Source organism: Panthera pardus, unplaced genomic scaffold (genome assembly GCF_024362965.1).
Source record: "Panthera pardus isolate Hobbes unplaced genomic scaffold, ASM2436296v1 HiC_scaffold_16, whole genome shotgun sequence".
Classification (NCBI taxonomy): domain Eukaryota; kingdom Metazoa; phylum Chordata; class Mammalia; order Carnivora; family Felidae; genus Panthera; species Panthera pardus.
This window is the reverse complement of record NW_026526721.1, coordinates 47,800,404-47,822,396: the sequence shown is the minus strand read 5'-3', so window position 1 is coordinate 47,822,396 and position 21,993 is coordinate 47,800,404. Positions and strand designations below refer to the sequence as shown.

At 39.4% G+C, this 21,993-nt stretch overlaps 1 protein-coding gene across 5 annotated transcripts in view; it reads right to left on the bottom strand.

Annotated features, from left to right (window-relative positions):
• Positions 1 to 21,993, bottom strand: part of LNP1 (leukemia NUP98 fusion partner 1) — a 79,747-nt gene that overhangs the window by 8,576 nt on the left and 49,178 nt on the right. For all 5 annotated transcript variants that reach the window (XM_053903260.1, XM_053903259.1, XM_053903258.1 and 2 more), the window contains one exon: positions 6,991 to 7,191. In XM_053903260.1, the coding sequence (XP_053759235.1) occupies positions 6,991 to 7,152 (162 nt within the window). In that variant the 5' untranslated portion in view covers positions 7,153 to 7,191. The remainder of the gene's footprint in view (positions 1 to 6,990; positions 7,192 to 21,993) is intronic.

The following is a 21,993-nucleotide window of genomic DNA, read 5'->3' as shown; positions in this document are numbered from 1 at the left end:
TATAGGTAATACTGAGTACTTGGTGCTTTGGATAAACTGGGGAGCTAAACACTTTGGATAAACTGGGGAGCTAAACACTTTGGATAAACTGGGGAGCTAAACAGGCACAGTGTCCTGCAGAGAGATGATGTCTGCATAGGAGAAGAACACTAAACAAAAAGGGCATATGCCTACAGCCTTGGCCAAATGCTGTAAAGGAAAAGTTCAAGGTGCCTTGAGAGGATATAAAATAGGGTAAAATAATGTATGTTTGTGTGGGTGCTGGAGTGGCTAAGAGGATCGGGGAGACTTTTGTGAAGGTGTGATGATTAAGATACAGTCTGAAGGATGAGCAGGGTTAATTAGGGAACAGGGAACACTCTTCTGCCTGAGGATGAGCCCCATATGTGCCACAGAAGAGCTTGCAGGCTGTAAGGAAAAGAAGCTCGCTGAGCGGGAGCACCTGGGAGGAGGGAGGTGGGAGGAGGGCTTGAAGCAGGATAACATTGTAAGATGGACAACCTTAAAACATACCTGAATGTTTTGAAAGGTTTTCTTTGTGCCATGGAACTTTTTTTTTTTTTTTTTAGCATTTTCTAAGTTTTCTGCAGTGATCATGTATTATATTATCGAGAAAAAAAAATGGTACTTTAAAAACTTGAGACTGAGACACAGAAGAACACATACTAAATGACTCCACTTGCATGAGGTCTCTAAATTCCTCAAACCCATAGAAGCGAGGAATAGAGTGGTGGTCGCCAGGACTTGAGAGAAGGGGGAAACAGGAAGTGGCTGATCAATGGGTATAAAGTTCCAGTTATGCAAAGATGAATGAGTTCTAAAGGTCTACTGTACAGCCTTGGACCTATAGTTAACAATACTGTATTGCACACTTAAAAATCTGCTAAGATGGTAAATCTCGTGTTAAGTGTTCTTGCCACAATAAAATTTTATTTATTTATTTATTTTTATTTTTTTTAACGTTTATTTATTCTTGAGACAGAGAGAGACAGAGCATGAACGGGGGAGGGTCAGAGAGAGGGAGACACAGAATCCGAAACAGACTCCAGGCTCCGAGCTGTCAGCACAGAGCCCGGTGCGGGGCTCGAACCCACGGTCCGCGAGCTCATGACGTGGGCCGAAGTCGGACGCTCAACCGACTGAGCCACCCAGGCGCCCCCACAATAAAATTTTAAAAATAAAATTTTTAGGGGCGCCTGGGTGGCTCAGTTGGTTGAATGTCCAACTTCAGCTCAGGTCATGATCCCGCGGTCTGTGAGTTCGAGCCCCGCATGGGGCTCTGTGCTGACAGCTCGGAGCCTCGAGCCTGCTTCGGATTCTGTCTCCCTCTCTCTCTGCCTCCCCGCCCCTCACTAACGCTCCGTCTCCCTCTGCCTCAGAAATAAATAAACATTTAAAAAAAAAAATAAAAATAAATAAATAAATATAATTTTTAAATTTGAGGTTGGATATGAAATGAGAATGTTTGCACAAAGGGCATAAAAAAAAGGCAAGAGTTATATACTTAATATTATACACTTAATATTTCCTATAAGATAGGTTTTTCCAGTTGTTTGTTTTTGTGTGTGACTTTGTGGGAAACAGGCTTAAAAGATCTCTCTAATCGATTACAGGGAGAAGTTCCCATTTTTAAATATGTTTACTTACCATGCAAGCTCTACTTTTGGAATTTTATATGCCCTTCTAGTGTAATTTTCCTGGCAAAGACATGAAACAGTGCCCTAGCTTATTTTTATGTAGCTTATTTTTACCAAGTACGTACATATCACCTCCACAGCCATGGACTAGCCTTAGAGGTTTCTCTCCCACACTGTGAGTGTGGGCTCTTGCCCACGGGATGGGATCCTTCATTTTGAGCTCACCAGCTGGGGTCCCAGATGACAGAGTGACAAAGTGTGTACAGACACTGCCTTCAGACCAGTCTCTGTCCAGTTCCCAGTTCTGACCCAAGGCATAGGTTCTCACTTTAATTAATTAATAAGAAATCGGTGGGGTACCTGGCTGGCTCAGTCCATGGAGCATGTAACTCTGGATCTCAGGATTGTGAGTTTGAGCCCCACGTTGGGTGGAGAGATTACTTAAAAATAAAATCTTTAAAAATTATAATAATAAATAAATAAAAAGACATTGGTTATGTAAAATTTTCCTCTGGAGAGCTTAACTATTTGATATTCTTTGTCTTGGCTTTAATTGCAATCACCCTTCACTTGTACCCCTCCTGCTCTCTGTGTAAATACAAGCCCCTGAGACACCCATTAACACCAAAATGAGAAACAATGAGGAGAAAGTTCCAGGTGCTGGGATAATAAGACCCATGTTAAGTCGTAGTGCACAGTACCAGAGTACCACACTCTCTGGGGACCATGTCCTTGACCTCTGACCTCAGAACAAATCCTGGGAGGGAATCATCCTTCCCTTTTACAGATGAGGAAAATGAATCTTAGGTCAGCTAAATGTCTCGCCTAAGACTTATGCATGCAGGTGGAGAGAAAGAGAAAGGGCAAGCTTTATGGTGTCTCTTCTTATAAGAGTAGTAATCCCATCTCACCTCATGAGCTCATCTACACCTAATTACTTCCAAAGGCCTCATCTCCAAATACCATCACATTCAGGGTTAGGACTTCAGCATATGAATTTTGGAGGGTTAGCAGGGGGCGGGGGCGACATCGGTCCATGACAGAACATATGCCAAATGCCAACCACCAGTATAAAATTACCTACTGTCTTCCCATTGTGATATAAGAGAGAAAGAGAAACATTAGAGACAATGAGGGAAAGGCAAAATGAAAGACTCTAGAACTTTTTGCAGTACTTAACTAAAGCATCATCTGGAAAAAAATTCCCAATTTTCAACACTTCCAGCACATAATAATAAGAAGCATAGGTGCTCGTTAGGTACCAGGCAATGTCCTAATTACATTATATAAATTACTTATTGAATCTTCCCTACACCCTTATGAGGCATATGCTGTTCCCATCAGTCACCTTTACATATGGTCAGAGAGACGTAGGTAACTCAGTCAGTTACGCTGCTAGTGGCCGACCCTGGGTGGCTGCCTCTGGAGCCCTCCCTTCATCCTTCTCTACTCTGCTGTCCTTCCAGCGACTCCTCTACATCCAATAGAAAATAGAAAACAAATCCATAGAGCGTTATGCTAAAAGTGCTACTGTAGAGTTGTCACTGTTGCCTGAAACTCTATCACTAGTTTCATCTTTGGGATTAAGGCATTGTCTCCTGTTGAAATTAAATATAAATTTAACCTGAAAAACAAGAAACCACTGTTACTCACGTAACTTTAGGGCACTCCTTCTCCTCAGGTTTATGAAAAATCCTCTGAGGGGGCCATGCCCCGCCCGCTCCGTGTAGTGAACAAATGCGGGCAAACCACCCCTATGGTGAGATACTGTAATGGTGACAGTGTGTAGCCATACTCAGGTCAGTCAGGATAAAAATGAAAATTGTAAGTGTCTTCTATTGCTTTAAATTGAGACCATGAAGAGAGAATATAAAAATGGTTAAAGGAGATTATTTATTTATTTATTTTGAGGGAGACAGTGTGCATGGGGGAGGGACAGACAGAGAGAATCCCAAGCAGGCTCTGGGCTGTCAGCACAGAGCCCCACACAGGTTTTGAACTCAGAAACTGGGAGATCATGACCTGAGCTGAAACCAAGAGTCGGGTGCTTAACCAACTGAGCCACCCAGGTGCCCCAAAGGTGATTATTTTCAAAAAGAAAAAAATGGGGACACATAGGTGGCTCAGTCCGTTGAGCATCCAGCCTCTGCTCAGGTCATGATTTCTTGGTTCATGGGTTCAAGCCCTGCCTCAGACTCTGTGCTGACAGCATGGAGCCGGCTTCAGAGTTTCTTTCTTTCTGCCCCTCCCCTGCTTGTGTTCTCTCTCTCTCTCTCTCTCTCTCTCTCTCAAAAATGAATAAACATGAAAAAAAAATTTTAATCCCTTGGGTGCAGACAGGTAGAGGCTTATTTTTATATCCCCTCAAATGATATCATGTGGGCAAGCATATACTGTGCCTACCTTGGAGCACTGAGAAAGCATTTAGAATTAGCAAAGCTTGGGGTGCCTGAGTGGCTCAGTTGATTATGCACCCAACTTGAGCTCGGGTCATGATTTCATAGCTCCTGGGTTCAAGCCCCCCACTGACCAGCTCTGTGCTGACAGCTCAGAGCCTGGGGCCTGATTGGGATTCTGTGTCTCCCTCTCTCTCTCTGGCTCTCCCCCACTCACACTCTGTCTCTTTCTCTATCTCTCAAAAGTAAATAAACATTAAAAAATAAATAAATAAATAGAATTAACAAAGCCCTCGGCCAGGGAATTTGGTTCTTCCTTGAAGACTCCTTTCATTTAGCATAATCTCCCCTTCCATAGGCCCAAACTGTGCCAAAGGATGGTAAGAGAACCATGGTAAGATACAGAAGATGCCTAGAAAGCTGAATAGACTAAAGTCTTTAAAATCCGCTTTCAAAGAGCAGAATAAATAAGGAATACAGAAACTTTTACTTGTGGCGCTGGAGGTACAAGGCACATCAGTTCAGTTAATGAAAGAGACTTCATATCACTTCATTTTTTTCCACCAAGAACATCAGGACAGTAAAGTTAGATTTTTAACTTCACTTTAAATCAGCAATCATAGATCATTAAACTGAGGCTTGTTAAAAAATAGTGTTCTCTAAAAAGGACCACGCTCTACCCCTTGTCTACCTTGTTCTTTCTGACAAATTGTATTTTCCACTAGACTGGAAGTTCCACAAGCTCAGAGATTTTGTTTGTCTTCTTGTGCCCTATAAGCCTATAGAGGCTTGCATAATGTCTGGCACATAATAGGTATTCAATAAATATGTCCAATGAATCAAGGCTCCATCGCTATGGTTTTGCGGGAATCATGAGGCTGAAAGCCATATTAGAAACCACATTCAAATGGGAAAGAAGGAGAAAACTCTTCTCTTCCAACGCATGTAATATTTATGGATACAGGTTACTAATAGGTTGTGAGAGGGAAGAGCCTTAGGTTGGAGCAGTGGGGAGAGAAGAAAAGAGATAAGGCTAAGAGTAAGCTTTTCTTTTTAAGTTATTCATTGAGCTCAAAGCAAAACACACACACACAAAATGAAAACCTAATGGTTCTCATATCTCTAAGGTAAGAAAAACCTGAGTACATTTTAGAATTCGAACAGTTAAGTATCCAACTACAGGCTCTCTTCATAAATATGTGGCATAATGTGACCAGAGGTGGAGATTCAGACCCCTGACTATTTCCCAGGACTCTGCTCACCTCACTCTGGGTCCCCTGCTCTGTGTTCTGTGCTTATGCTCTTGCTGTTCTATTGAATAATGTGGTCATTTTTATTCCATGCTTTGCATCCTTAAATAAGCACATGCTTTCTGCATGTTAGTCTGATAATTATGGAAGTCACTGTTGACTAAGAGAATCTGAAGAGGTTAATTCAGGCAAATGCTCAAAGCTAGCATGGGCAGGAAAAGATATATGGACATCTTTTAGAAATGTCATACATAACAAATTCCACCCTGATAGTTTAAGGCAAACAGCACTGAAACCTAAAAATTGATTCTCTAAAAAGGATTATGTCAGTATTAAAAGTCTAATAAATGCTAAAATTTATTCAACAAAACTGTATTTTAAAAGTCATGTTTCTTCTTTTGTTTTCCTATTTTCAGTGGCTCCAAAGGGCTGTTGAGATAAATAGCAAATCAGAACTTTTCTCTTTGTTTCTCCCTGGTCCTCACTATCTGGAAACTGGAAACTAATTACACTCCTGGTTCACACATTGTGAATACCTCACTCGAAGTGGAACATAAGAGATTAAAATGAGAGTGTGATATGCAGGTGTTCATTTACAACAGAATCATGGACAATTAGTACTAGAAGGGTTCCCAGGGATCATCCAGTCCAGCCTCTCTTCTTTTTTACTTAAGGTACCTGAAGCTCAAAGAGCTGTTGAAACTTGCCCTTAGTCCCTGAGTATGCATTTGGTAAGAAACCTATTTTCAAATATTTGTGTCTTAAAGACATTCTTCAAAACTTGCTGGCCAGTGGGAGTAAAAGAGATTTTGCCTTACACACTTTTATATCCCTTATAAGCATTAAGCATCTGAGAACTCTAGGGATAAAAATGAAATAAAATAACATTACCCCAAAACTTACTTGTTTCTGGGGTTGACAGAGGCAGAAGGTTGAGAATGTATTCTCTACAGCTGGAATTTTAAGTGACTCAATGAAAAAGAAAAGCTGTATTATTGTTGTGTAACTGGGAAGCAGAGGACATGTGTGTCTGCAGTGGAGTCTTCCAGCACCACAGCTGAACAAAGAGAACCACTGTCTGCACCTGCTGCGGAGTCCTCACCTGGTCAGGCCCACCCACTCCCCATCAGGGGCTTTCCTGCTTGCATCTTGTTCCCTAGACATTGGGTGTTTGCCTTGCTGAGGGCAGGACAATTGTGGCTCCTTCTACCCTCAGGAAACCAAAGGGGAACCAGAAGAAAGAGGATATCAAATTTATTCAAAGGTGGTGATTTATCATGTGGAATCACCAATTCTTCAGAGGTTATCAAATAGTGGAGCTTATTTTCAGTATTTTAAAAAGACTATAGGAAATCACACATTGACCCATGCCGATGCTGCACAAACTATAATATCAAGTGTCTTTCCTTTGGCTTGAATTACATTAACCCTCAGAAGGATTGTCTCAGGTTTATCAGTAGCTCCGAATTGTAGTTAAAGATATCTTAGACTACTAAAAATGAAGAAATCTTTACCTAATAGATGAACATCAGTTCCCCTGGAGAACAAGATAAAGTAATAAAAGGGATTTTTGTGGATATAAAAAGGTTTAGAAGTACTGCTTTTTAACCAAAGAAAATTTTATACCAAAGGCCTCTTCAAAAATTATCCAATAGAAACCCCCCTCCCCTAGTCCAACTCTCCCCTGGTTCTCTGATAATAACTCACTGGGCAGGGCAGGGAGGTTTTCCTGTAACTGGCAGCTTGTGATCCATGACGGTCTCGGAGTCCTCTCTCATTCTCTTCTATCCAGCTGTGACCCCAGAAGCTGCTCATCCATTTGGCAAAAGACACATCATCATCATCATCATCATCATCTTTGTGCTCCATGTATAGGTGATTCAAGGTACTGAAGGCCTGTCCCTAGATCTGACAGAGAGCAATATCATCCAACAGGGCTGACTTGATGAAACCCAGGATCTCCCCCAAAAGACAAAATGAAACTGGTATTTTCAAATGCTCTCCGATAATGGGATTCTTAAGGGAGAAAGATTTACTAAACAACCACTTCACCATCAGGCAGCCTCAGGGAATGTCTATTTATAAATTGTGCAGCCCACATTCCCTCCCCTCCCCCTGTCTTTTTAAATTGAGGCTTTTTAATCCTTCCATTGCTGGGGCTTGTGCCTCCAAGCCTAAGGGTGGGAAGCACAGTCCACTGCCTGGTTTTCCCTGTGCTTTGCTGCCGATGGCATGTGATGGCATCTCCAGCTGTCAATGATGATGGAGCATGACCTTATAATATGCCTGTCAGCTCCAGGCTAGTTCTGAAATGGGGCCACTTACAAGGGACAGACTGACTACAGCCTGCTAGATGGCCAGCTTTTGGCATGTTATATTGTCTGCTAGATACACTCCTAGTAAATAAAACTGCTATTGATACAAAATCCTGGAATTAAGGGAGCATTTTTTTTACTGATGTATCATTTATATCTGCATAAATGTAAATAATATACATGTATGTATATAATGTACAAATATTAAGCGTTCAGTTTGATGAATTTTTTACATGCATATACCCATATATAATCACCACCATGCAGGTGAAGACAAAACATTTCCAGCATCTCAGCTGGCTCCCTTTGTCCTTCCTCCAATCCAACCTCCCTCCAAAAGGTTATGACTTCTGCCCGCTGACTCTATAATTTTGCCTGTTTTTGAACTTTGTTTCAATGGTATTATACAGAATGTATTATTTCATATCATTCAATGTTATATTGGTGAGATTTATCCATACTTTTGTAGTAATGGTAGTTCATGCTATATAGTACTGCATTGTATGAATATCCCACATTTAAAAAAATTCAATCTACTAACTGATGGTCATTTTGGGCTGTCATTTGGGTTGTGTTCAGGTAGGGCTATTATAAAAAGCTTCTATGAACACTATAACCTTGCCTTTTAGTGGGCATTTTTTTGAGATAACAGGAATAATGGATTTATTAAACCCCTGCTTTGTACCAGGTATGAAGTCAAATATCTTACATATTTGTAAATGTACATATTTTTAAATGTATCCTGGGAGGTTTGTATCACATTTTATAGATAAGGACAGTGAGATTCAAACAGATCATCACTTGCTCAAGGTTAAATTACTACTAAGCAGCATAGCCAAGTTTGAAGCAAGGTGTAGAATAATGAAGTCCAGACTCCACCATTCCACCAGTATTACAAGAAAACTTTGAGAAATCTTGCATTTGTAAACAGAGGTATTCTTGGCCATTTCCCATATGAAAACTCTTTGAGCTGCAAAAAGACATGCTTAATAATTGTGACCAGTGTTTCTAGAGCATGGTACCACAATTTCTAAGTTGCTAAGGGAAAATAACCAAAGCATAAAATAGCTTGCAACATTTTTACTTCTTGTTTTAAATAGTGAGAGATACAGGCTTGTAACTTTGTATATTTTTATTACAGAATGCAGAAAGCCTGCTTCTCAATGGCCCAGATGAGAAAAGTTATAACTATAAATGTATGCAACCACTATTGGTTGTCTCTATTATTAAAGAAAGAAACATGGTAACTTCATTGGGGAAGCAGGATAGGTATGTCCACAAAACTTAACTATGGATAAACCTCTTCTTTTCTATTCCTCTTAAGACAGGAATGTCTTTTCTTCCAATTTTTGAAACAAAATAATAAATCTATGACCAGTGGATTGAAAACCCAGAACAGATCATACCTAATTATTGCTTAAAAGTATTTTGAGGAAAAGAAATAGGACATTATTTTAAAAACCTTTTTGAGTGACATCTATCTCTTGGAGTTCTGAACCCTTCTTATATTGGGAAATGTTCAGATAAAGTTATAAATATGGAGATTTATTATGTGGAATTGGCTTATGCAATTATAGAGGTTGATAAGCCTCACAATCTACCATTTGCAAACTAGAGACCCAGAAAAGCCAGTGGTGTAATTCAGTCCAAGTCTAAAGACCTGATAACCAGGGGAGCCAATGGTGTAAATCCAAGCCCAAGGGCAGGAGAAGATGAGATATCCCAATTTATGAAGTGAGGCGGGAAAAAAGTGCAAATTCCTCCTTCTGTCCTTTGTTCTAATCAGACCCTCAACTGATTGGATGAGGCCCACCACACTGGGGAGGACAATCAACTTTATTGAGCCCATCACTTCAAATGCTAATCTCATCTAAAAACACCCTTACAGACACATCCAGAAATAGTGTTTAATCTGGGCACCCCATAAAATTGACATAAAATTAACCATCACAGGCACTAATCCCATTCATGAGGGCTCCACCCTCTCATTTATCTCCCAAAGCCGTTATCTACAAACCATCATATTATATTTAGGCTTCAACATATGAATTTTGTAGGATTACAACATACAGCCCATAGCAGGGTCCCCACATAAACAGCACCCATTAAAAACCATGGGCACTAAGTCCCAAATGAGAATGTAGACACTTCACATGTGTTGCCAAAACTCATTACTGGAGAAATTAAATGCATCCTATAATAAGGCTTCAATGGAAAAAATATATATATATTTTGGAAGCTTGTGCCTGGCTTTCTTCAGACTTCACCCAACATGCCCTTTACCATTTTAGATTTTACTTTGTATCCTTTCAGTGTAACAAATCTTATCCATAAGTATAACTATATGCTGTGGATTTTTCTAGCAATCTTTAAACTGTGGTGCCAGTTGGTGTCAGAAGTGGGATTTATTAAAAACAGCTCTGACTCACTGAAATATGGCTAAAACAGTGTTTGGAGAAAGGAGGTATGAAAGGGATACAATTGTGAACCTTCACCTCCCAATGGCTACCTAGTCACCTGTGGTATGAAACAGCAGCTGAGATGATGTCTCTTGTGAAAGGTGAAGTTTACCTATGGAATTAAAAATGATAGATCCAACCCTAGGAGAATTGGGTTTATTGGCTGCTTTCGGCCATGGTAGCTAAGGTGAAGGAATAAAAAAGTGCAGGCTGGGTGACACCTTTAGGTTTTGTTCTGTCCTTCAGGTGGGAAGAGAAAGGGTTCAAACATTCCTTTAAAACATTTTGTGTGAGCCAAAATGTTGTATGTTTGTATTGTTCACTCCTCCAAGTGGGAGGAAATAAGATTAAGTCAGTTCCAAGGCTGGAGAAAACTTTACACAAATTAGGAAAAAAAGACAGAGATGGGGGGGGCGGGAGAAGAAGAGGGGAAAAATAACAATCTACCCACTGGTGCAGCAGCCTGTTGCATTCCAGCTGGGATTTCTCAGTAGTTGTAATGTTAATTCTAAAAGTGTTGAATTTACTGCTAAGGTTTGAGTAAACTTGCAACAACAACAACAACAACAACAAAAAAAAAAGAAAAAAAAGAAAAAAGAAAAAAAAGAAAAAAGAAAGAAAGAGCAAGAAAGAGACTTTCTAAAATGTGTTTATTTTTTGTTTTATGGGTATTGCATCTGGGTATATAATTTTTTTAATGATGTAAAAAATATATGCTTGTAATTTCATAAAGGCTAGAAGGATTATTCTAATCTGGTGAAGTCTCCCAATAAAAGTGTTAATATAACATAACTTTCTTGTTTGGATGGATTAAAAATTTAAACTCTTTGAACTTCTGAATATTGAAATCTTCATAACTAATTATTTTTGCTATGATTTTTGCCTGTTGGACCCTATGAGAAAAGGCAGACAACATAAAGAGAAATATTCTCCACAGGAAAATAGAGTTTTTGAGGTTTAAAAAGTAGTTTTTTAGCTTGATAATAAGTTTCTGTAAAATCAGAGGTCTGACTCTTACAGGCTGGTGATTTTCTAGACTAAGTGTGTATATTTTTGAGTAGGTCAATTTGAACTCTAAGTCCAACAAGATAAAGGGGGCTTAAAAAGCCTTGGAACACCACTGTCTAACCTGTAGTCTCTCACCTTTGCTGCTGTCAAAGAAAAGTCATTGGCTTTTTGGAATCCTGAATTCAGAGATCCTAATTGCCTGGACTCGATGGTATGCTGAAACCTAACAACATCTGTAACAGACAGTTCCAATCTTGGAAAGTAGACATAGGCTAAATGAATCAAACAGACTCTAAGACGACTTTAGACTTAAGACACCCCTCTGTGGGGCCAGAAACATTGTGGATGCTGGCTGGACAACATGGGTCACCTGTAGATACCCACTAGTAAGGGCTCATTCTCTGATGGGACCATCTGAAACCAAGCTGCTAGTGGCTGTATATTTCTAACACAGGGGCTAATTGCATTTGGGATGAATGATCACAAGGAACCTAATGTGTGATTCCCATTGAAAGCTGTTAAGTTGGAAGACAACACAGAATGTAGGGTAGACCTCTCCACTCCACTCCTGACAGAGGGGGGTCTCCTCTCACCCGCTGCTCAGGAATGTCTCACTGCTGTTGACTTATGTCTGACTTTCAAGATTATTTGAAATTTGCAACGACAGACCTGATAGCCTGATTCTACCTTACTTACCTTTCTCCTTAGTTAGGCAATTTGATTATTAAATGCAGCAATTCCCAAACAAAGATTGTTCTTTTTCAGGCTGATTATTGAATAAATGATCAGGATGAAAAGGGTGAGGGTTATGTAAACATGTTCTGAAAACTTTTGAAAATTCAGGATTTTGTCCTAACCAGTTCCTGAAGATGATATGTCTTTCTGGTTAAGTTATATTAACAGTGTTTTTCTGTGTAAATTCTTCTATCCCTCTGTTATGAATTTGTTAAATTATCACTTATTAAGTGGAGCATGGGATGTCAGATGGTGAACTGTGGTTCAACAACAGACCACAAGCAGAATTAAAATAGAGAAGGTTTTTATTTACAGGTCCTGGAGGAAGTACCTGGCACACCTTGAGGGCTATTGTGGGGAGGTCATGGCAGAGTGCCGACAGAGTGAGGCAGAAGCTGGGACACAGGTTTTTATTAAAGTCTGCAGGTGGAGTGCTTTGGGATTCCCAGGTCTAAGGTTACATTGGTCAACTCAAGCTAAAAGGGCAGGGTCTGATAAGCCACAGGGTAGTCTTATTTAAGGAGCTCCATAAGGGGAAGGCAGTGGGGGTCAGGGGAGATTGTTGATCACAAGGGCTGTTGGGGAAGTGATAGCAGGAACTTACATGTGCCTGTGACTCTGCAGACTGCTATCTAGGGCATGTGGTTGTATGAGGGGTCTAGTGTCAGTTTAAGGTCCCTGCTTGGTCAAACAAAATGATGTCAAGGTAGCAATACCATGGAGTAACAGCTAAATTCTCAATACCCTCTTTACACCCAACCCTTGTTGATGAAAAATGAGAATAAAAAATGACTGGGGAAGAAACATAAAGTAATGATTATTAAATGAGACACACTGATTTTGTAATAACAGAAAACACACACACACGCACACACACACACACACACACATACACACACACACACACCCAGCACCTGGGAAATGCCGGAAGGAGGACATTAATGATCCCTATTTCTCATAACTACTCTGTTTTTCAGAACTACTCCTGAATGCCAATGTTGCCTTCCCAGGATGCTGTGAGGTCCTGAATTCAAACCAACTACTGAACCTATGATCACACCTGACAGTGCTGACTGTGGGGCAGCTCCTATGTTCCCATGAAGAACACCTCTAGATGTCGTCCACACTCATGAGGCAAATGAACTGATGTCAAAAACAAGCAAAACTGGCTGAAACTGCCTTCTGGAAGTCCTTCTGGAAAACTAGGGACTCAACTGCATTGCTTGGACTGGACAGAGACCCTAGAGCAGAAGGACCCACAGTGGGAAGCCACACTGGGGGGCCCTGTTAACCTCTAATGCCTAACTAATGTATGCCTTCATTGGGTGACCTAACAATTGCAAACTTTTTGTTTCCAAGAGTACTCTCTGGGATTATATATCTTATACATGCACCTTGACTTTCATGAGTCACCTCAGTCCTGGAAGACATGCAGGACAGCTTCAGCTTTACTAGCCTTGTACTGCACTTGAACTGATGACTTAGGTCAAGTAAAAAAAGTTAATGCAAAAACTTTAGGAGAGGGCCACCTGACTTACTAAAATTGAAATTGTTAATTTTTTAAAAGGTTACTTATTTATTTTGAGAGAGAGAGTGCCTGTGGGCCCATGGGTGGGGGAGGGGCAGAGCTAGAAAGGGAGAGAATCCCAAGCAGGCTCCACAATGTCAGCACAAGATCATGTCATGAACCGCGAGATCATGACCTGAGCTGAAATCAAAAGTCAGACGCTTAACTGCCTGAGCCACTTAGGAGCCCCTGACCTTTATTGTTAATGGGACTTGTTTAATTTTAATTTTTTTAATTTATTTTTAGAGAGAAAGCACGAGCAGAGGATAGGGGCAGAAGAGGAGACAGAGAGAGAGACAGAGGGAGAGAGAGAGAGAGAGGGAGAGAGAGAAAGAGAGAACCTTAAGCAGGCCCCATGCTCAGCACAGAACCCAACTCAGGTCTCAATCCCGTGACCCTGGGATCATGACCTGAGCCTAAATCTTAACCAACTGAGCTACCCAGGCGTCCTAGTGGGATTTGTTTTAATTGGCTAAATCCAGGACTGTGGAGGGCATAAGAGAGTCAGTACAGCAAGTTGCCTTCACCCTGCCGCATGGGGTTCTACTGATGATAATTTTGCTCTAAAAACGTCTTGGCCAAATGGGGTAGACTATGTGGAAAAGAGTTAGCATAGTAGCCTGAGATTACATATCCTTAGAAAAGCCTTCCTGAAAGGTTGGCCCTTGACTGGCATCTGGGAACCTGGCTGGTTAACTTTCCCTAGTATTATAAAATTTACCCTAATTAATGAGTAGTCTAAATAGCTTATCCAAACTTTGGTTTATGCTGAACTAGTTTTTTTTTTTCTGAAAGTCTGGAATTTCTGTACATGCTAGACAGTGTGTGCCTCATGACCATCATCCAATAAAAGGCCTGGGGTCTGAGTTCCCAGTGAGTTTCTCTGGTAAACAACACTTCTCATTAATGGAAGAATTAAGCATGTTCTATATTCCAAGGGCTCTTGGAAGCTTGAGACAGTTTTCCTCCAGACTTCGCTTATGTGTCTTTTTACTTTGATGATTTTTCTTTGCATCATTTTATCAACTGCATGCTGAGCCCTGTGAGTCCTGTGAGTCACTGCACCTAAGGCTGGTCTCCAGGACTCCCCAATACAGGAAGGAAAAGGAACCCTTCACAACTTTGGCCAAAAATTCTCCCAAAGAAATAAGCTATGAAGTTACCCCCCAAATGAAAAAGAATTTGGTCTACATTATATAAAATCAGTCCACTTCCATTTTTTCTCCTACTTTAGCTCATTTACTTAAAGGTATGAGAAAGATGGCTCCCTGATTTGCCTGAACAAAGGTCCTTATAACAAACCCGGAGCAGCAAGGGGACAGCAGCAGCAGTTGTCAGGTCTTGGCAGCTGGCGGAGAACTGCTCTTCCAGTCTGTCTTAGAATCCCTCGCACAAGAGGAGGCCATGTCCCAACCTGGGAGCCTGGCCACCAGCTTCCCCTGGCGGAGCCCTGGACACCTGCCTTGAGGAGACAGTGCCAGGGGCACTGGACCAAAGGGAGCTGCCCTTTGGCTCCTGCTCTAATGTTCTGCCTTGCCAGGCCCACGGTGTGTACTCAAAAGTGTCAAAGGGGCCAAGACAGCTGAAGTTTTCTAGAAAGCTTAAATGTGTGTTTTCTTATCATTCTTAATGTGAAAGGAATTACCTTCCCTTCGAGGGTAGGAAGCTTGTGGTGTGTGTGTTCTCATAAAGCAGTCAGACATCATGGGTACCCAGGGAATCAGTGAGAATAATCCTTGGGCTATGTGAAAATGAAGCAGCTTTTCGATGCCCCCTCTCACATTCACTGCTTCAGGAGATTACTATCATGAAAAAATGATTTTCTCTTTATTTCATTCTCTCATTTATTTATTTCCCTTTATATACTGCAATGCCTTCCCTTTATTTATTTCATTCTCTATAGCCCCTATGGTTATAGTAATTTATTTTTTTGGTTCATTTTCTTCCTTGGCAGTTAAAGGGAAGAATTATTCCCCATACTATTTTCAAGCTTTCCTGAGCCAGTCTCATTCGAGAAAGGAGGTGCTATGTATGGGAGAACTGAGCTGCTACATCCTTATATATTTATGTATAGTCAAAATACATCAGCGGTTTTTATACAGTTTCTACTTGCCAGAAAGCAGTGCTTGAATATTTGAAACTGTGTGCTGTTATATTTAGTGTCCTGGTTGTTAGAATGTTCTTTTGCAGGCAACATGTCATAATGTAGTCATCCATTTCCATGATTGTTACCAAGTTACACTGTGAAGTTTGCAGTGTATCAAGTTACACTGTTGAAGTGATCATCAAAGGCACGACTGCTTGGTGTTTAACCAAGGGTCTGAAAGTATGTATTATTTGAGGGCAGATAATCATTATTTATTATTCTAAAAAGTTATGTAGCTTATATCATGAAAACTATTTTTAAAATATACTATTGTTGATGTAAAAAATATATGAGGAGGATGGGCGCCTGGGTGGCTCAGTCCACTAAGCCTCCAATTCTCTCATTCTCTCAGGTCATGATCTAACAGTTGGTGAGTTTGAGCCCTACAATGGGCTCTGAGCTGGCAGCATGGAGACTGCTTGGAGAAGTCTCTCTCTTCCTCTCTTTCTGCCTCTCCATCACTCACAAACACACGTACTCTCTCTTTCTCAATATAAATAAATTTTAAAAATGTATGTATATGAGGGTGGAAAAGGTTTGCCTACAAAAATATTGGTTAGATAAATATCTAGTTACTTTGGCATTAAGCATCATTAAGTTCTGCAGGATTTGGGCTACTGGTGGGTTTCATAATAGTCAAAGTCATTAGATGCTGGAATAGGTTTTTATAAGACAATACATCATCTCTTCCACAGAGAACTTTAAGCATGGCATTCATTCTCATCTGCCAGAGATGGAACCTGTCTAGCTTTGCCTCCAGTAGTATTCTTAATTTTATGGCCTATCAAGGTCTTGTTGATCCCTGAGCAGCTATTATTCTAAAACAGATTGCACATCCTATTTGTTAAAATTTGCCATTATGTAAAAGAAAAAAAAAAAACTTTATCAGTTTAGTTCATCGGTGTGTTATACTTCAGAAAAGGCTTCCTCCAAGTCATTAATTACAATTTCACCGAAACTAAGGGTGATGTCTTAGCACTTTCTTTTAATCTGAGTCTACAAGCCTCCCCATAAGAAATGCCTCAGAAAAGAACTGAAGGAATTAGATAATCTTTTGAGCTCACTTCTAAGAGGGGCAAAATTGTGCAATGTACAATAATGGTGTAGACCACCAAACATTTAAAGGAAACTGTGACAAAATATGACATTTAGGAAAAGAAATTGCAAAGTTTGAGTCAATAAACAATGGGTGGTCTTCAGACTATTACAAATAAAAATTTTAATGAAGCTTCAGAACAATATTTTCTGAGGATCAAATGCCATATAATGTTAGTATGAATATAGTCTTTCTGGAAAGAAATATAGCAAGATGTATTAAGAAGATTTTTAAAAAATATTTATATTCTTTGATCCAGAAATTTTTCTTCTTAGTATTATAGGTATATAAACAGGTACAACAAAAGATATTTGTTCATCATAACATTATTTAAAATAGAAAAAATATGGAAACATCTTAAATGTATGACAATTGAAGACCATGCTAATAAATTATGATATATTCATATAACAGAATTCTGTGCAATCATAAAAAAGCAAGGGATTTAATGACACTGAAAACTTCTCAAAATATTTGTCAACTTGACTGGGCCATGTTACCCAGATGTTTGGTCAAACATTATCCTGGATATTTTTGTGAGGGTGTTTTTGGATGAGATTTACATTTTTTAAGTGTAAACTGTTATTTATTTATTTATGGCAAATAAAATTTCAAAAAAATTTTGAATATAGTTGACACACAATGGTACGTTAGTTTCAGGTGTACAACATAGTGATTCCACATCTCCATATGTTATATTATGCTCACCACAAGTGTAGCTATGTCTGCTACCATACAACATCATTACAATATCATCGACTATGTTCCCTATGCTGTGCCTTTTATTCCCATGCCTTCTTCACTCCATAACCAGAAGCCTGTATCTCCCATTTCTCTTCATCCATTTGCCCATCCCTCTGGCAACTATCACTCTGGTCTCTTTATTTATAGGTCTAATTCTTTTTTTTTTGTTAGTTTATTCATTTGTTTTATTTTGTAGATTCCACATATAATTGAAATCATATGTTAATTGTCTTTCTCAATCTGATTTATTTCACTTAACATAAGACCCCTAGATCCATCCATGTTTGTTGTAAATGGCAAGATCTCTGGATGAGATTTATATTTCAGCTGGTGGACTTTGAGTAAAGCAGATTGCCATCCATACTGCAGGTGAGCCTCATTTAATCAAAAAAGCCTAAATAGAAAATAAGGTTGACCTACCCCCAAAATAGGGAATTCTACCAACAGACTGCCTTTGTACTTCAACTGCAATATTGCTTACCCATGAGTCTCTAGCCTGCTGGCCCACTCTGCAAATTTTGGACTTCCAGCCTCCATATCACGTGAGCCAATTCTTTAAATTAAATCTCTCCCTCAATCTCTCTCTCTCTCTCCATAACACACACACACACACACACACACACACACACACACACACACACACATCCTACACATCCTATTGGTTTTGTTTCTCTGGAGAACACTAATATATACAATTCATTAGTATGATCTCAAATATCAACTATGAATCATGGATTTCAGATAATTTTTATTTGTTCTTTATACTTATTTCTATTCTCTTCAAGTGATTATGCATCACTTTTGTAATCATGAAAAGATGTTATTTTAAAATTTGTTAATGTTTATTTATTTTTGAGAGAGAGAGAGAGAGCACAAGCAGGGGAGGGGCACAGAGAGAGGGAGACACAGACTCTGAAGCAGGCTCCAGGCTCTGAGCTGCCAGCACAGAGCCTGATGCAGGGCTCTAACTCACGAACTGTGAAATCATGACCTGAGCCAAAGTCAGAGGCTTGACCAACTGAGCCACCCAGGTGCCCTGAAAGATGTTATTTTAAAACGACTCATGCGGGGCGCCTGGGTGGCGCAGTCGGTTAAGCGTCCGACTTCAGCCAGGTCACGATCTCGCGGTCCGTGAGTTCGAGCCCCGCGTCAGGCTCTGGGCTGATGGCTCGGAGCCTGGAGCCTGTTTCCGATTCTGTGTCTCCCTCTCTCTCTGCCCCTCCCCCGTTCATGCTCTGTCTCTCTCTGTCCCAAAAATAAATAAAAAAAAAAACGTTGAAAAAAAAAATTTTGAAAAAAATAAAACGACTCATGCATGTCATACTTAATGGGGAAAGACTGAAAGCTTCCCCCCTGAGATAAGGAAAAAGGCAAGAATGCCCACTCTCACCACTTTTTTCAACACAGTGCTAGAAGTTCTATCCAGTTCAATAAGGGAAGAAGAATGGAAGTTGGGTGAGGGAAGGCATACAGATTTTAAAGAAAGAAATTAAATTGTCTCTATTTGTGATAATGATTGTCTCTATATAAAATCCCAAGGGATATACAAAAAATACTCCTAGAACCTAGAAGTGAGTTTCAGCAATGTTACCAGATACAGACTCAATACAAAGAAAAATTAACTGTATTTTCTACATACTGAAAATGAACATACAGAAATAAAAATTAAAATTATAATACCATTTACAATTGCTCCAAAGAGAGTGAAATACCTAGATACAAATCTAACAAAACATGTACAGACACTGTATGCTGAAAAGGACAAAAAGCTGATAAAAAGAAATCAAAGAAGATGAAATAAATAGAAAGGCTTACTCATGAATTAGAAGAGTCAACAGAGTAAAGATGTCATTTCTCCCCATACTGACCTCTAGGTTTAATATAAATGCCTATCAAGGTGTTTGTAGACATAGAAAAGCTTACTCTAAAATTTATAGAAATTCAAAGGACATGAAATAGTTAAAAACAGTTCTGAAAATGAAGAATAAAGTAGAAAAATCATGCTATACAATGTGAAGGCTTACTGTATGGCTACAATAATAAAGAATGTTCTATTGATAGAGAAAGACACACATGGACCAATGGAACAGAACAGAGAATCCAGGAACAGATATAAATATATATATTTAAACTAGATTTTGCAAAAGTGCAAAAGCACTTTTGGCAGGGTGGGGGTGGGGAATAAGGAACAATCTACTCAACAAATGGTGCTGGGACAATTGGACATTCACATTTTAAAAACTGAATCTTCCAGCAGCCATCTGGCAGTGCACACACATGTGTGTTTGCCCTGTTTAAAAAAAAAAACAAAGTAAAAACAAAGTAAAAAATGAATCTCGACCTATGTCTCACACCTTATACAAAATTAACTCACAATGGATCACAGAATTAAAAATAAGTTGTGAAGTTATAAAGCTTCTAGGGAACAAAATGGAGACAATATCTGAGATCAAGAACTAGGTAAAGAGGGGTGCCTGGCTGGCTCAGTTGGTGGAACGTGTAACTCCTGATCTCAGGGTTGTAGGTTTGGGTGTAGATATTACTTAAAAATAAAGTCTTGGGGCACCTGGGTGGATCAGTGGGTTGGGTGTCCAACTCTTGATTTTGGCTAGGGTTGTGATCTCACAGTTCATGGGATCAAGCCCTACATCAGGCTCTGCACTGACAGTACAGAGTCTCCTTGGGATTCTCTCTTCTCTCTCTGCCTCTCTCCTATTCACACACACTCTCTCTCAAAATAAATAAATAAATTTTTAAAAAATATTTAAAAATAAAATTTAAAAAAATAAAAAAATAACAAAGCAAAGAGTTCTTAGATTGACACTAGACATATAATTCATAAAAGGAAAAACTGATTAGCTAGATCCCATCATATTAAGAACTTTTGCTCTGTAAATCACCCTGTTAAGAAAATGAAAAGAAAAGCTAAAGACTGGGAGAAAATATTTGCAAACAATGTATCCAACAAGGACTAGTTTCTAGAATATATAAATAACTGTCAAAATTCAACATTAAAAGAACAAAAGAGCAAAAGACATGAAAGACACTTCATTGAAAAAGATATATAGATAGCAAATAAGCACAAGGAAAGGTGTTGACATCATTACCCATCAGGAAATGCAAGTTAAAGACAAAATCAGTTATCCCTCTAAACACCTATCAGAATGGATAAAATTTATTAAGACTAGTGTAAACACCAAATGCTAGAGATGCAGCAGAGAAGCTAACTCATTCTTGCCTTGCTGGTAGGACTTAAAAGTGGTACAGTCACTTTGGAAACCAGTTTGCTAGTTCATTTTAAAACTAAAAGTGTGGGGCTCCTGGGTGGCTCAGTTGTTTAAGTGTCTGACTCTTGATTTCGGCTCAGGTCATGATCTTACAGTTTGTGAGATCGAGCCCCAAACTGGAATCTGTGCTGACAGTGAGGAGCTCACTTGGGATTCTCTGTCTCCCTATCTCTGCCCGTCCCTGACTCATGGCATGCACATGCATGCTCTCTCTCTTTCTCTCTCTCAAAATAAATCAGTATTGGGTATAATGCACTATTGGGTATTTACCCTTGAGTAATTAAAACCTATGTTCATGCAAAAACCTACACGTGAATGAATGTACAGATTTGATATACACAATTTAGATTGCCCTCAAGAGAATTATGCTGAGTGAAAAGTCTTAAAAGAATTCATACTATATAATTTTATTTATACAACATTCTTGAAATAACACAATCATAGAGATGAAGAACAGATTAGTGATTGCCAAAGGTTAAGGATTGGGAGCAGGGGGTTGTGGCTATAAAAGTTTAGCATGAGAAAAACTTTGTGATGATGGAACAGTTCTGTATTTTGATTGCAATGGTAGTTACATGAAACATGTGTGAAAACTGCACAGAATTTTAATACACACATACGAGTGCATGTATGACTAATGAAATCTGAATAAATTTTGTAGATTGTATCAATGTCAATTTCCTGGTTTGATATTGTCCTATAGTTATGCAAGTTGTCAATATTGGAAGAAGTGGCATGAAGGGTACATGGGACCTCCGTGTGCATTTATTTGCAACTTTCTGCGAATCCATAATTATTTCATAATAAAAGTAAAAAGAAAAATGACTACTAAGAAAAAGAAACTTCTCTAAATGGGTAGCTACAAGATCAAAATGCTGTTGAGCTAGAGGTATTCGGGGATGACAATAATGAAGACAGCATAGGTTTTCAATCTCTCTGAATCCCCACATAAAAAAGCCAGTAGAACAATTGTAGAGGAACATATCCATAGACAACTCTACAGCAAATATTGGTGACAAAATGGGCTCTGCCCCCAAGTGGACAGTGTGAGTCAAACCACCAAAAGCTAAGACCTGGGACAGTTGTCCAAGCAGGAGGAAAAAGAAGGAAGCAACAGGGCATCTGCCAGACCTGAGAACAGGAGAACCACAAAACAGCCAATAGTTTGGCAAACATAAGGGACCAGTTTAAGAACAGTGCTAATCTTTCATCCACCAGCATTGCTAAATTATTTTATTATTTCTAGTAAATTACACTTTTGGGGGGGTTCTATGGAGACAACCAGATTGTCTGTAGATAATGAAAAGTTACTTCTTCCTTTCCAATCTCCTTTTATTTTCTTTTTTGTCTTAT